This window comes from Grampus griseus (assembly GCF_964374135.1).
Source record: "Grampus griseus genome assembly, chromosome: 8".
Taxonomy (NCBI): domain Eukaryota; kingdom Metazoa; phylum Chordata; class Mammalia; order Artiodactyla; family Delphinidae; genus Grampus; species Grampus griseus.
In genome coordinates, this window is record NC_139002.1 from 74,284,026 (window position 1) to 74,298,208 (window position 14,183).

Genomic DNA, 14,183 nt, shown 5'->3' on the forward strand with positions numbered 1-14,183 from the left:
TCACAGCTGGCCAGTCCCTCCCTGCCTTATCATATATTTGGTATAATCCCCATTTTATGGAGGATAAAACTGAGGTACAGAGAGGTGAAAAGAAATTCACATGCCAAGGGCCACCTTGACTTGGTCAGTTCCCAAGCCCAAGCTTTTCACTTACCCACGCACTGCCTCCCCTGCGAGGTCGACGCTGGCTGGGGAAGAGTGGATGGATAAGACTGCCTTGAACTGCGGTGTGAAAAGTCTGCCTTTCATTCGGTGGGGAGCCATTGATGATTCTGTGAGCAGGTGATAGGACTAGAGCTGTGCTCTTGGAAGATTAAGTTGGTTGTGGTATGTAGGTAGATTCGAGTTGGGAGAAGAAGAGCTCTGTCTTAAACAGCGTAGAGTAGAGAGGTTCACTTCTTTGGCAGTGCCATTTCTGACCACTGTAGAACTTTCCAGGTTCTCCCCGGTATGCCAGATACCTGTGTGGCCTCCCCAGGGCTCTGCACTATGTGTGCTGGTGGGTGAGTGGGAGAGGGTTACCCCTGTACTTGTTGACAGAAGCTTGCTTAACCTTGGCTTCCTGCCGGACTGTGTAGACACAGAGAGGGCTGGCTTTAGGGAGGATACGTCTATTTTAAAATACCCTTAATCACCTAGGGAGGGAATGAGCAGAGGTGCCTGTATCCCCGCCCACTCAGCGGTGTCCTTGTCCGTGGCCTGTTCTCACCTCAGCTGATGGTTGTGGGGCAGGTGGCTTGAAGCTTTGGGATGTTCTCGTGGTCCCTCAGACCCTCAGGTGGTAGGATCCCTCCAGGGCTTGAGACGTCACTGCGGTGTATCTCCTGTTGAGGGAAGATACCAGCCTGGTATCACTCTCTGTACCAGCCTGGCCAGTTTCTGGCCTGCTTTTCTTTCACAGTCTGCTGTGGTTTGTGATTCCAGATGGGGGTGCTCCAGACTCTCGAAATTGTACCTTGTGAAAGAGAAGGGGAGTGAGTCTTCAAGTCATCTGTGTCCTGGAGGTTCAGGGTAGAGGCTGTGGCTGGTTTTGTTCTGGCCCATTTTATAATGCTGGTAGTCAAATTTCTAATATCCTTTTTATTCACTGAACACTTAGCATGTGTCACATTCTGTGTCCTTTATGTGTATGAGCTCGTTTCACCTTCATAATGGCGTGGTGATGTTGGTATTATTATCCCCTCTTGTAAATGAGGACACCCAGGCCAAAGGACACAGACGTAATAGGCAGCGTGGCAGCTAAGATTTAGAGCAGTCTGCTGACTCCAGTGCCCTCCTCTTGACCACCTGCTGCCTCTGCTTCCTGAGCCCCACGTGGGTCAGGTCAGGGGCTTCCAGGTGGTGCTTCACTGGGTCTTCGCAACCACCTTCTGAAGTAGACCTTACTGTGCCCGTTTTACAGCTGGATAAACTGAAGCCCGGAAAAGGCAAGTGACTTGCCAAAGGGCATTCAGACAGCAATGGATAGGTTTGGGGGTTTTATTTATTTTTAAACAATTCTTTCAGTGAGAACATAACAGAGAATGAGCCGAGTCAGTAGGACGGTGTCATGGAGGGGGTGAGTGCATTGAATAATTTATATTTGTATTCAGAGAAGCAGTGTTGGAGAGTGTCTAAGGGATTCTAGAGTTAGCCTGGGTTCACATCCTGGCACCGCCAGTTCCCTGTGATCTTAGATAAGTTACTTTATCTCTGTACACTTTAGTTTTCTCCTCTGAAAAGTAGACCCAGTAATAGCATCTAGCACAGAGAATAAGGGTGAAATGAGTTAATGCATGTAAAGTGTCTGGACCAGTGTCTGGCACGTATAAGGCTCTGTATGTGTTCGTTGTTGTTAAGCTCCTATCTGCGTAAGGCACTTTTTTCCGAATATGTTATATCACTCAGTCCTCATAAGAACTGACAAGTACATGGTATTTATTCCATTTTACAGATAAGAAAACCTAGGCTCAGAGAGTCAAACAGCTCACCTGAGGTCATACACCCGTTCCTCCAGAGACACATGTTGAGAAATTGAACAAAACAGACCCAAATCCCCACCCTGGGGAGTCTCCAGGGCTGGGACTTGAACCCATGTCTTTCTCTTTTCCTTTGAATGTCTTTCCCTTTCTCTCTCTCCCTCTTAACAATTTCATCGAATGATCTCTCAGATTGGCCATTGTAATGACCAAGATGGCGCTCGACTTCCTTAGCCTTCTCAGTGCTTGTGAAATTGAAAATGATCTTGCTGAACTAGAGCTTCTATCTGACAATTTGGGAGTCATGAGGAAGGAAAGTGACATGGATTTAAGGATTAGATGCCATGGTCCGAGGTGTGAAATAGAACCGTGTTGTGGTGTGGGTCTCTGCAGTGGAAGCTTCGCGTTGGGGGCTGGGGAGTGGATAGGCGTCGTCTGTTCTCAGCGCTTGATGAAGCGGAAAGTGCACGTCTGCCTTGGCCCCTCTTGGGATGAGGCCTTCACGGTCCCAGGTGGAGCAGTGAGAGGTGCCGCCTCCCTTGAAGGGCCTATTTTGCAAGTCCAGGCCCTGGCCCTCAGTCCCCATTCCGGGGGCTTTGAAGGGCAGCACCCCACTGTGTGAGATTCCTCTGAGCACAGTGTTGGGAAGAGTGAGAGCTGGGGCAAGGACAGGGCTTCCACCGCTCTGTGAGTCACGCGAGATCTCGGAGCAGGCCTGCTAGTGGAGATACAGTGATCACCTTCATCCTTTGGGTGGAGACATCACACGGATTAGTATGTGAACTGCACCTGCAAACACAGCCCAGCTGAGGTGGGATACTTCTCCTTCTGAGCAGGCGCGGGTTTGTATCCCTCCTGGGGAAAAAATAGGTGCTAATAGATAGGACCTGCATGTCCCCCGCAAACTCACAAGTCCACGCATGAAACTTAGCACTCAGAATTGACGAGGAGGTTTTCAGTTTTGTTTTTGGCTTGTGTCATTTAGGGAGAAAGTTTTTAGGCGAGAGTTTTCTTGTGTTTGTTGGCTCTTTGGAAGCAAATACTCTTTGTGCCGATGATTCTGTGACTGGGAGGGGGCAGGTCTGTCCGTCCCCCAAGGGGGTCTGCTTTCCTGATCCCATGATGGCCCAGCCTCTGCCTTTCAGGTGCTGTGCACACCAATGCTGTGTTTAAATATATTGGAATTTGCTGGGGGGGGGGGTTTGTTCAGAGAATCCCAACTGTGAAAAGGATGCCAGGCTTTTAAGTTAAACTGATTAAATTTGAGATGATCGTGAGGCCATTCACAGCCCCGCTCACACAAGAGTAATTGAAGCGCTCTGTGTTTTGGTACTTGGCTCCTTTACAAGGGACCCAGGCTCCTGAGAACTCGGCTAACTCAATAGCCCTCCTTTCCCTGAAATGGCCCGTGAAAAGATGCCTGTTGGGTGGTAACCTCCCCATACGTTTTCTCAATAAAGAGAAAAAGATGGGAAGGGGCGGGGTAGGGCAGTGGGGCGGGGGAGACCTCGCCTGCATTTAGAGCCGCTGCCTCTCAAAGCCGTCTGGCGCAGACTGTTTAGTTCCGTGTCCCCTGTCCCATTCAGGCCTCTGCATGTTTTGAAGCTTTCTTTAGCTTTCTCCTGAGCCTTTATGGCAGATCTCTCAATAGGTGAAAGCCTGGCTCTGGCCAGCTGAATACCCCATGGGCACAATGCGCTGCATGTTAATGGCGCTGGCTGGCCCCAGACGGCTCGCCTGCGGGACAGTGGCTCCTATACCAGCCCAGCAGCTGCCTCAGATGGAATCTGACGGGGTTCCTAAAGTTGCCCGTTTGCTTTTTTGCAGATCTACACGGACTGGGCCAATCACTATCTAGCCAAATCAGGCCACAAACGTCTCATCAAGGATCTCCAGCAAGATGTGACGGACGGCGTCCTCCTGGCCCAGATTATCCAGGTTGTGGGTAAGAGCAGATTTTACGTCAGGGGCGGATGAGTTACCGTGGAGACCAGTCCAGACGGGGTCGAGTCTGGCACGAGGGACTTGGAACCCCGACATTTAAAAATGCAGTGTTTCTGTCATCACACGTATGACACTTTTTTTGACTCTGTCTTGTGCCGGGGGAGTGAGGGGTACCAACTTGCTTTTCCTGATAAGATCACCCACGTGGCAATCTCATCTTGATTCTCTGAGAAGAAAGACTAGCCCTGGCTGGGGGGAAATGCTGGTGGTTTGGGGAGGGGCTCTCTGTCCCCTTTCTTACCTCCTACCATCTTTCTGGCTCTCTCATTTCCCCCCTGCGATGGTGCTTTTTTGTGGATTACTCTGGCAATATTTCAAAAAAAAAAAAAAAACGGCAATATGGGGCTGGTTTATTCCTGTGAACTCTAATCGGGTCTGAGAAATCAAAGGATCAAACTCCGCAGAGGGCTGGTTCTATTTTTCATACTAGGGGAAGGGAAGTGGAGCGGTGGGGCTTTTAATGCCTTGGCTGTGTGCAGGAGGAGAGGAGTCACCCTGGGCAGGAACGTGGGTGGAGGCTGGGCACAGCTCTGCCTTGGGTCTTAAGGGAAGCACCCCAGTGGTCCTGCCTGAGAACGCAGAGCAGACCGTGGAGGCGGGAGGCCAATTAGATGGCATTAGACTGATGGTTGTCGCTGGCAGCTTCAGCGGCCGACTCATGCCGAAAGAGAAGGCAGAAAAAAAGGACAGAAGCCCCAGCCCCTCAGGCGTGAGTTCTTATGGAAAAGTTGCTTATCCTTCAAGTGAGAAGAAGCCTTGTATGGTTCTAGCTCTGCTCACAGCTGTGGAGACTGTACCTAAAAATATAGGTACGTTGCCCTCAGGCGAAGATCTTGGACTTTGAAAGAGAAAGATGCTTCCCTGCTGTCCCAAGATTGATTGAAGACCGGCTTCCATTGGTCCTCCTTCTCTTCTCTCCTTTGTCCTTCCTTCCCTATATTAGTTTGCTGTTGCTGTATAACAAAGTGTCACAAACTTAATGGCTTAAAACAACATCTATTAACTATCTCACAACATGCATTAACTATTTCTGTGCATCAGAAGTGCAAGCATGGCTTAGCTGGGTGCCTCTGCAAGGCTGCAGTCAAGGTGTTGGTCAGACCTGAGTCCTCATCTGGAGCTTGACTGGGGAAAGGGGTCAAGCTTACTCAGATTGTTGGCAGAATTCATTTACTTGCAGTTATAGGAGTGTGAGCCCTGATTTCTCCCTGACTGTTGGTTGGAGGCCACCCTCAGCTCCTAGCCACATGGGTCTCTGAACATGGCCTCTGCCACCTCTGTTTCCCTGTCTTTAAAATGGGCACAGCCATGCCTGCTTTGTCTGATCTTGTGGCAGTCTTGGGAAATGCACAAGGTAGGTATCAGATATGAAATATGCTTGGATACCGGAAGGCGTTTCTGGATAGGACTTGGTGGCCACTGCCTAGAAAGATATGTGTAGACAGATGCAGAGGCCTCTGAATCGATGTCAGAGTGTCACGATCAATTAGTTGTGTCTGCCAGGGCCCAGCAAAGGTGAATGGTAACATGTGTATTGCACATTCACTAAGCATAGTGCTAGGGAAACGTAAGCTAGCACAGTTTTTAATCATAGCTCCGGAGGATGCTTCCCTGAATCTATTCAGATGAGATGAACCTCCCTAGACAGTGACCTTTCTGGGCCTGAACTATTGGACTGTGATTTCAGAGGCTCAAGCTAGTACCACTGATGCAGGCTGCCACTCAGGCCACCAAGTTGCTTCCCCCCCAGCCCTCCAGGAGAGGCTCCCTCTTCCCAGGGACTCGCTACTAAGTAAGGCCAGATGTCAACACATGGAACTCTACCCCTGACGGTGCCAGGCTCACACCCTCTGCTCTGGGTGTGGAGAACAGAGGCCCAGGATACGGGGAGATGAGAAGGCAGCTAAACATAGGCATCTCCTGTGTGACTTCTTCCCTAGACTGTCCATTAGCGAGTTCAGAACATTTCATCTCAGAGTGTCTTGTGAACACAGATCTCTTGGTTGGCAGGGCGTGGCGGGAGGAGACAGCACTCTGACCAGCATGCTAAACTATTAACCGCTATACTCCATGCTTCCCCCACACATGTGCCTATAAAAGGAACATGTAAAAATATATATTTGTATGTGTACGTGTTTTTAATATATACATATATGTGTGTGTGTGTGTGTGTATATACACACACACATATGTGTGTTGGGGGTGGGTGTATCTCTCTCTGTTCTCCCTAAGATTTTCCCAGAATTGGAGTCCTAGTGACTCCATCTTGTATTGGACAGAATTCTAGTGGTTACAGTTGCTCTTTGGCTGGAGAGCTCCTACTCATTCTTGAAAGGTCAGTTTCTCCCTGATACTAACTAGCTCCCCCAGGCAGAGCTGGAGGGACCCTCCTCTGTCATCCTACTGACTGCTGTATTGGGCCCGGGTCTCTCCAGGCCTGGGTGTGAGTCATCTTTCTTTCTAGTTTCACAGCATTTAACATGGTACCTGGCGTGCAGTGATGTTCAAGAAGAGTTGAGGAGATTAGGGATGAGAATTTTATTCACTGCAACCCTTGCTTCCCTAAGCCTGGCTCGGATTGTTTCCAAAAGGTGGCCCAGATGTTTTCCCTTACCAGTGTTTAGTATTCTTCTGAGCACTCCTGTAAACTGTATGTCACACCCTCCTCCTTTCCAGGATTCTGGTGCAACTCTAAGGTTTGGAAGGGACCTTTTAAAAGCCTCAACCTGATGTGTGAATTGCTTCCATGAAAAGTAGTCAGCAGAGTCTATTAAAGTAGTCGGCAGATGGGCAACTTACTACCTCCTCAACCAGTTCTAACGACAGAGAGTTAGAATTTTTTAAAAGCTCTTGTTTCATTAAGTCAAAATCTGCCCCTCCTTGGTAGTGTCTCCCTACAAGTACTAGTTCTGCCCTCCAGCGCTACAAAGAGCAAGCTAATCTGGGATAACTAGAGCATCAAAATAATTGAGGACCATTGTGGATTTTAACTGTGGAATAAAATAGGAATCTACAAATCTGTATTGATAGATACATACATAGATGATCTGTCAATGGAGAAGAGAGAACTCAACTGTTCGGGTGAATGCTGACTGATAAACGTAGAAGAGTTGCATGGTAAAGGTTAGTGAAGGCAAGAATCATCAATGGATGCTGAAATCTAGAGGAGAAAGTTTGATGGAGAGCAGCTATTTACATGGTCTCACAGTGGCTCTCCACTGATGGCTTATTAGCTGCAAAGGGAGCTATAGTAACCACGTGGGAGAATGAGGCATCATGACCAGGTGATCAAAAGTACATCACTGGTGAGCAGCAGCTGGGTGTCACGTGCTTCCTGATGTGGTACCTCGAAAAGAGTGCAACATCACTTAGTGTTGTATTGCAGTCAGGGGTGGAAAACCTGAAACCCATCCTGAGGAATCTCAGACAAACTCAAATTGTGGAACATTCTGTTAAAAAAAACTGGCCTGAATTGTTCCAAAATGTCAGTGCTGTGAAAGATATAAAAGGCTTAGAAATTGTTCCAGAGGAAAAGAGATTAAAGAGACCTGACAACTAAATGTACCGCATGATCCTGGACTGGATCCCACACAGGGGCATAAAATGCTACAAAGGACAATTTTGAGTCAGTTGACAAAATTGGAATATTGGAATTACAGTAATGTTAAATTTTCAGAATTTTAAAATTGTACCATGAAATAATATCCTTGTCCTTTGGAAATACACACTGAGAGTGAGGGACTCGATCTATGTAGCCTACACTAAATTGATTCAGAATTTTTTAACAAGTGTACCTATAGAGAGAAAGAGGGAGGGAGCGAGAGAGGGAGAAAATGAGAACGGATGATGCTATACGGGAATTCTCTGTACTGTTCCTGTAACTTTTCTGTAGGTTTGAAGTTACTTCAAAATAGTTCAAAAGAACACATCTAAATGAAGGTCCATGAAAACCTGCAGTCAGGGAGATTGTCCTTTGAAGGGACAACCTGTTCCTAGGCCTGGGAGGGAGGAATGTTGTGCATAATGATTAAGGATCCGTGTGCAATGAGGCCTGACCCATGACTGGGGAGCTGGGGGGCTGGGTTGGGAGGGTAGGAATCAGGGAACGTTTCCTCAAGGAATTTATCTATAAGCCAAGACCTCAAATTTGGAGTTAGCTGGGTAAAGTGGTCAGGGAGGGCTTTCCTGGTGGAGGAAATAATGCATAGAAAGGCTGGAGGGTAGAGAGTCAGAGGCTCAACAAGGCAAAATAATGCCGGGCTACCAGGTACAGGGCAGTGAATTCTGGGCTTTAACCTAAAGAACAAAGGCCAGTGATCGAAGAGTCGGTTTTCAGCTTGGGAATCTTACTCCCTCCTCTACTATTTCTAATGATGGAGAGTTGGAATCCTTTAAAAGCTAAGATGTGTAACATGAAGGAAAACCTTAGATGCTTTTCACAGACATTGCTCCTACCTAAGTCTCCACCTAGCCCAGATGGGCCCTAGAGTCTAGCCATCTATTCATCCATCCATCCTAGGGCTGGTCTTACCAGATAGTGGCATATCTTGGGGCCCACACTTTTCCGTCATTGCCTTCTGCCCATTAGGCAGAAAGTAGACCTTTTGCTGCTGCCTCTTAGTGCCCTTGCTTAGTGACTGAGGGTTGGGTGTCTGTGTTCAGCCTCCTATTAGTATGATTATCTTCCTGAGTCATGAGCTGCCCGAAGCCGGCAGTTGCCTGCCAGCCCATCACGGTGCCATGTCCGTGAGTTATTAGAAAGGTTTGTGAGGCCAGGATAAACAGCATGAATCAAGAGGGAGAGACAGGCCTCCCCGCTCCTGCCTACGTTGCTGTCACGCAGGAGGATGCCAGAAGGGGTTGGAGCGAGCGAAGGAGAGAAGGGGCGGGAGACAGGGAGGAAAGAGGAGAGAGAGAGGGAGGGAAACAGGATAAACAAAGGAGACTTGGAGAGAAGGAGGAAGCCAAGACAGAGAGGGGATGAGAGCAGCTCACTTTCCACCACCATTTGGTCTGCCCCTGAGCACAACCAGGAAATTCAGGCAACACGCAGGACTCTACGTTCTTCCTGTTGATGACCTGCTACCATGGCGTGGCCTTGGGTAAGTCATCTGCCTTTCAGTGAGGGCAGCCAATTTTGCTAGACGTTGGCAGGGCTGCCAGCTGCCCTGCACATGCATAGATGCCATGCATAGATGCTTGGGCTGTTGAAATGCTTGGAACCCTTCCGAGGAGGTCTTTTGAGAAGTGATGAGCTTGATCCCATTCTTCTCAAAGTGCACTGATGCTTTCCAGTTACTAACTTGTCACCTTGTGTGCAGACAGGTCGCCACATTAGAGATTTGCTGGAATGAATAAATTACCATTGGCACTTGAGGATGCCGGTTTTAATCACAGTTGAAGACTTCGGGGGACAAATGCCTTTGCTTCTCTGGTTATCTTCTCTGGGGCTGTAGCCAAAGACCCCCTACCCCGAGTTAATAAATTCAGCTCTGAGGACCAAGCTCTTCTTCCTTCTAACCAGCAGAATCGGAGCTGCTATTATTGCTCTAAGTATTTATGACAACCACAGAAATTCTTGAGAATTTAAGTTGAAGGAGAAGTATTTAAATTACATGAAATTGGAAACTAGGAGGTCCAGACTTTTTTGCATTTTTATTAAACATTTATTTTGAGTTGGGGCTGAGTCATTTGATCTCTTCCCATGTTTTCTTTAGAGGGTCATGAATAGGCTTCACCCCATTGGTTTATTTTGAATGTTGTAAGATGGCAGCGTTAGGCTTATAGGAGCCTAATGAATTCAAGGAGCACCTGACTGTGGTTTAGGTGACAGACCATGAAAAGGAATTAGAGGGATAATTAGACCAAATCCCTTGGTTTTGTTTATCCAGAAGGTATATAAATAATCTTTAAAATGACTTCTCAGGATCATAGTTATCCATCCTTCACTTTAACGAGCACTAATGAACTGGGTGTTGATCAGATTCCAGTGCCGTATGACTTTGGCCGTCGTGAGTATCCAACTGGAAGATACCTTGAGTGGCCTTGATTCTCAAAAGCCATATCGGTGTTGTGTATCAAAATCCAAGGTCAGAGTGCAAGCCTGCCATCATTTCCCACGTATGAAGGAGTGCCATTTGTCAAGGATCTTCCTTTCTTTCCACCTTCAGTACATACCTGGATATATACAAGTGAAAGAGCAGCTGCCTCAAAATAGACAGTAAAACTTTGATTCATTGGAATGTTCAGAATACTCCTTAGTTCCCCTCAACAAATACATATTGAGTGGCTACTGTGTGTCAGGCACTGTGCTAAGCTCTAGGGTTATAGTAGAAAACGAAGCAGATGAAAATCCTTGTTTTTGTGGAGTTGACATGCTAGTGACACATTCTGGCTAATTGTATTTTCTGGTGAACTGAAGAACAAACATGCATGAGTTATCCCATTCACTGGGCATCCTTCACGTGCTTTCTAAAGGCTTTATGGCTCCTCTATTGGGAGTAGGGAAAAGCAGGTGGAGGAAGCTTCCTAAAATGCCTATCCCAGTGTTCTTAAGAGCTGAGAAAACTCAGTTGGCTCTCTGAAGACCGAGGTCTTCCCAGGTGGGTCATAAGCCTGAATATCTATTACTTTGGGCCAGTTCTAAAGACGGTGCAGATCAGGCTGAATGTATACTAACCAGGCTGCCTCTAGTAATTAGATTTTTAAATAATTTCCTGCCACTAGCTTGCTTTCTTATTTTTTACTTCTTAAGATAGAAACACTAGAGGAAAAAAAACCAGTTGAGGTAATGGTGAGCTATATTTACTTTCAGGTGTTCTAAAACCTTAGTGTCCTGGGACACTTTGAGTCTGTTATCCTCTTCAGACACTTTTCAATGTCTTTTCTCTTCATGGAAGTTTTACGTGTCATAGTCATTAAAATCTGATGTGATATATATATATATATATATATATATATATATGTATTTTTTTAAATGCAATTTTGCAAACATTTGTCGAGCCCTAAGGATACAAGTGTGAAAAACAAAATCTACATGTCTGCATAGCTGGGGGAGACAAGAAAAGGAGTTACGCATTAGGTGTTACTTAAAAGCAAAGTAGAGGCAAGTCCAGGGTGCTGGGAGAGCAAAGAGACCTAGTGGGACTTACCCTTCTAGGGGAGGGGGCATGCAGTAGAGGGCCATGGGATTGGGGAGGAACCTCATAAAGGCTTCACAGAGGAGGCAAGTCCGTAATTCTTTACTGTGAACTCCTAGCTGAGTTTCTGGGCTTAAGTCAGATGAGACATCAAAAAAAGGGAAATTTTATTTTATATATTTTTGCATAGATGATAAGAATATATATTATTGGATTAATGACCTCTACCATACATAGAACACTCACTGTGTGCTAGGCACTGCACTAAGCAGTTTACTGGCATCATATAATCTTCTTCTCACAGCTCCTCCTGTGAAGTAGGTAGTATTAGCTCCATTTTATAGATGAGGAAACTGTGGCCCAGAGAGGTTGTGTTACATGGCTAAGATCACACAGCTGAGAAGCTATAAAGCTGAGCTTCAAACTGGGGTATCTTCGCCTCCAAGCCACTACATGTACTGCCTTTCTTGTAGCACTGTAGTTGCAAACTCAGATGTCTTGGGCTGTGTCTTGCAAGGATTCCTCCATACTTAGGATGAAATACATTCACCATGGGAAGCTGGGCCTTTCTTCCCTGTTATTTATTTGATTTCCAGCTTATTCAGTACAGCCTCTTTCTATCACTTCCCTAAGTAGGTAGGTATGTACTCTTTTGACTTCATTCAATAGTGTGTGTTCTAGATCTAATCTGGACTTACTGTTTGAGCATGGATGTGACATTTTTAAAGTCTCACTCTCTTGTTCTTCCATTGGACACCGCTTCGGGAATAGAATCAGGACAAACAAAAGCAATCTTAGCGCTTCTGGCTAAAGATGGGGTGAGATGCTGTCATCTATGGCTTTTGTCCCCAGGAGCTGTGTTGTGGCTGGATGGATCCACTCTGAAGCACCCTGTCTTTTGTGGGCAAGTTGCAGTTGCCTTTTTCAGAGCCTAAAGCACAGTCACAGCTCAGGCCGTTTCCCAGTCTCCAGACATTTCCACCATGCCCCATCACTCCAAGACTGTCATCAATGCAGTTGTCTCTGCCTTAGATGACAGCGACCTTGCCCCAGCTGTCCCTGGAGGGCGGCAGCTCGATGAGTAAGTCCTGAAGCTTGCTAGATGCGTCTCAGTATTTCACATGCCTGTGTTGGTTGGACAAACCCCAGTATGGGCCTTAGGATTTTCTTGGCCTCAGGGGTCCTGAACATCACTGCTCAAAGTGTCTGTGATGATTATTTATTTTTCTGACTTGTGTTTCTTTTTTCAGCAAATGAGAAGATTGAAGACATCAATGGCTGTCCAAAGAACAGATCGCAAATGGTAAGTGGTACACGGGCAGTGAGTGTTTGTGTTATGTTAGTAAGCCCTGCCTCTAAATGATATTGACCATCTTGAAAACATTCACACCACAAGCTTTACTCTGGGAGATTATATTAATGAACTAACAGCCATTTCCAAGTAGCCGTGGTTTGCTTCTCTGACATTTGTTGGCTTTTATTCGAAGATGGCTGTGATTTTTACGTAGGTCGTGAGACAGCGAAAATGGTCCTTGCTCTTAGAAACAAGTTATGCAGAACTGCTGCAAACATACCCTTGTTTAGAACTTGGGCTGATACGACTCTTGCTTTTTCCTCAAAGACCCACAACAATTTCTGTTTGTGTGTGGTGCTGGGGCACAAATGGAGTGATGGTATCATAACAACCATCAGAGATTGGGACGTGTGGTCTGATTGCCTTTAAAGGTTAGAATGATGTGAAATCACAACTGTGACAGGAAATGTGAAATGTCCAATCACATCCAGACCATTCACGACGTAACCTTGACAAGTGACATTCTCTCTGGCGTGATGTGCTTAAGCTCTGATATTATAACTTGAAAAAAATCTTTAAAAATCTATTCTGTTCTTGTTGCATGTCCTGCACATAATCTTTGAATGAAAATTCATGATCACTGTTGAGTTCAGGGAGCATTGAATTGTGACACAATCTGAGTGCTTAGTTTTTCCCTTAGAAATGCTTTTCAAATATGAATATTTCCACAAAGATTGTATATTATCAGACTGTTAAGATGACGCTAATACCTGTTTAAAATATGAAGGTGGCAACTGAAGGACAACCTTTTCTCCTGGACGTTAATTTGCTTCCAGAAATCTAAAAAAGAGGCATAATTTGTTTTCTAACCTCACCCTCCTCCCTTTGAGTAGACACAATTGGATAGTGTCATTCCAGAACACACTGAAGTGATTGGCCTTCCTTGGGTTTACTGTTTAATTTTCTGAATTGTTTGTTATCCCAGTGAGTGGACAAGATAGCCTTTTCATCAACTTTTTATCTAGACACGCAAAGTTTCTTACTATAAAGAGGAGTGAGTGTGCCTGGTGGGGGCAGGGGATGTCATTTTTCACGTTAAATTCTGAAACGAGTTTCTCTTTTGTTGTTGTTCCACTGGAGATTTTGTTTCTTTCTGTGTGATCCAGAGAGCAGCCCGTCCTCACATAGGAAAGTCCCCACGCAGACATCTCATGGCTGCTTTGACTTTTGGAAAAGCTTAGCTGCTATTTTTGCCAGAGCTACTACAGCTGTCTGGTGTATTAATAATTGAGAAAATTTGGAAGATAGAAGACTTAATTTTAGTGCAAGCATTTTACACATGCAGTCATAGCTTCTCATGAAAGAGATGTAGTGTTTCCGCCTGGGATAGAGATGGATGTGTTTGTCCCAGCCCATTATAATGCATATGTACAACTGACAGCTTAAGGTAGTGAACCTTTTATTCTGTTTGGTGCCTTTGTATTTTCTGTACCTTCTGTTGAAGATGTTTGCTGTTAAAGTCCACTTTCAAGCTTACAAAATAATACCATCACCTCAGATTCTTCTGTGCCAATTTAGTTTATGTAAATATGTTATGTATAACGCTATACAGCACCAACGCAATTTTGTGGTTTCTCTATAACTCTTTCAGCTATGGAAGTATTGGGTTTTTCTTCATGCACTGTGTTTTTTTTTCTTTTTTTTTTTTTTAAGAACACAGGAATATAAAATCCTAAAATCGTCTGTGGTAATTAGTTCCAGCTCAGGGGCGGGGGGATGGGGTGGGCA

The 14,183-nt window shown here is 45.8% G+C and overlaps 1 protein-coding gene across 3 annotated transcripts in view; it reads left to right on the top strand.

Moving 5' to 3' along the window:
• NAV2 (neuron navigator 2) overlaps nucleotides 1-14,183 on the top strand; it is a 399,261-nt gene that overhangs the window by 123,390 nt on the left and 261,688 nt on the right. For all 3 annotated transcript variants that reach the window (XM_082660768.1, XM_082660769.1, XM_082660770.1), the window contains exons 2-3: nucleotides 3,786-3,903; nucleotides 12,352-12,404. In XM_082660768.1, the coding sequence (XP_082516894.1) occupies nucleotides 3,786-3,903; nucleotides 12,352-12,404 (171 nt within the window). The remainder of the gene's footprint in view (nucleotides 1-3,785; nucleotides 3,904-12,351; nucleotides 12,405-14,183) is intronic.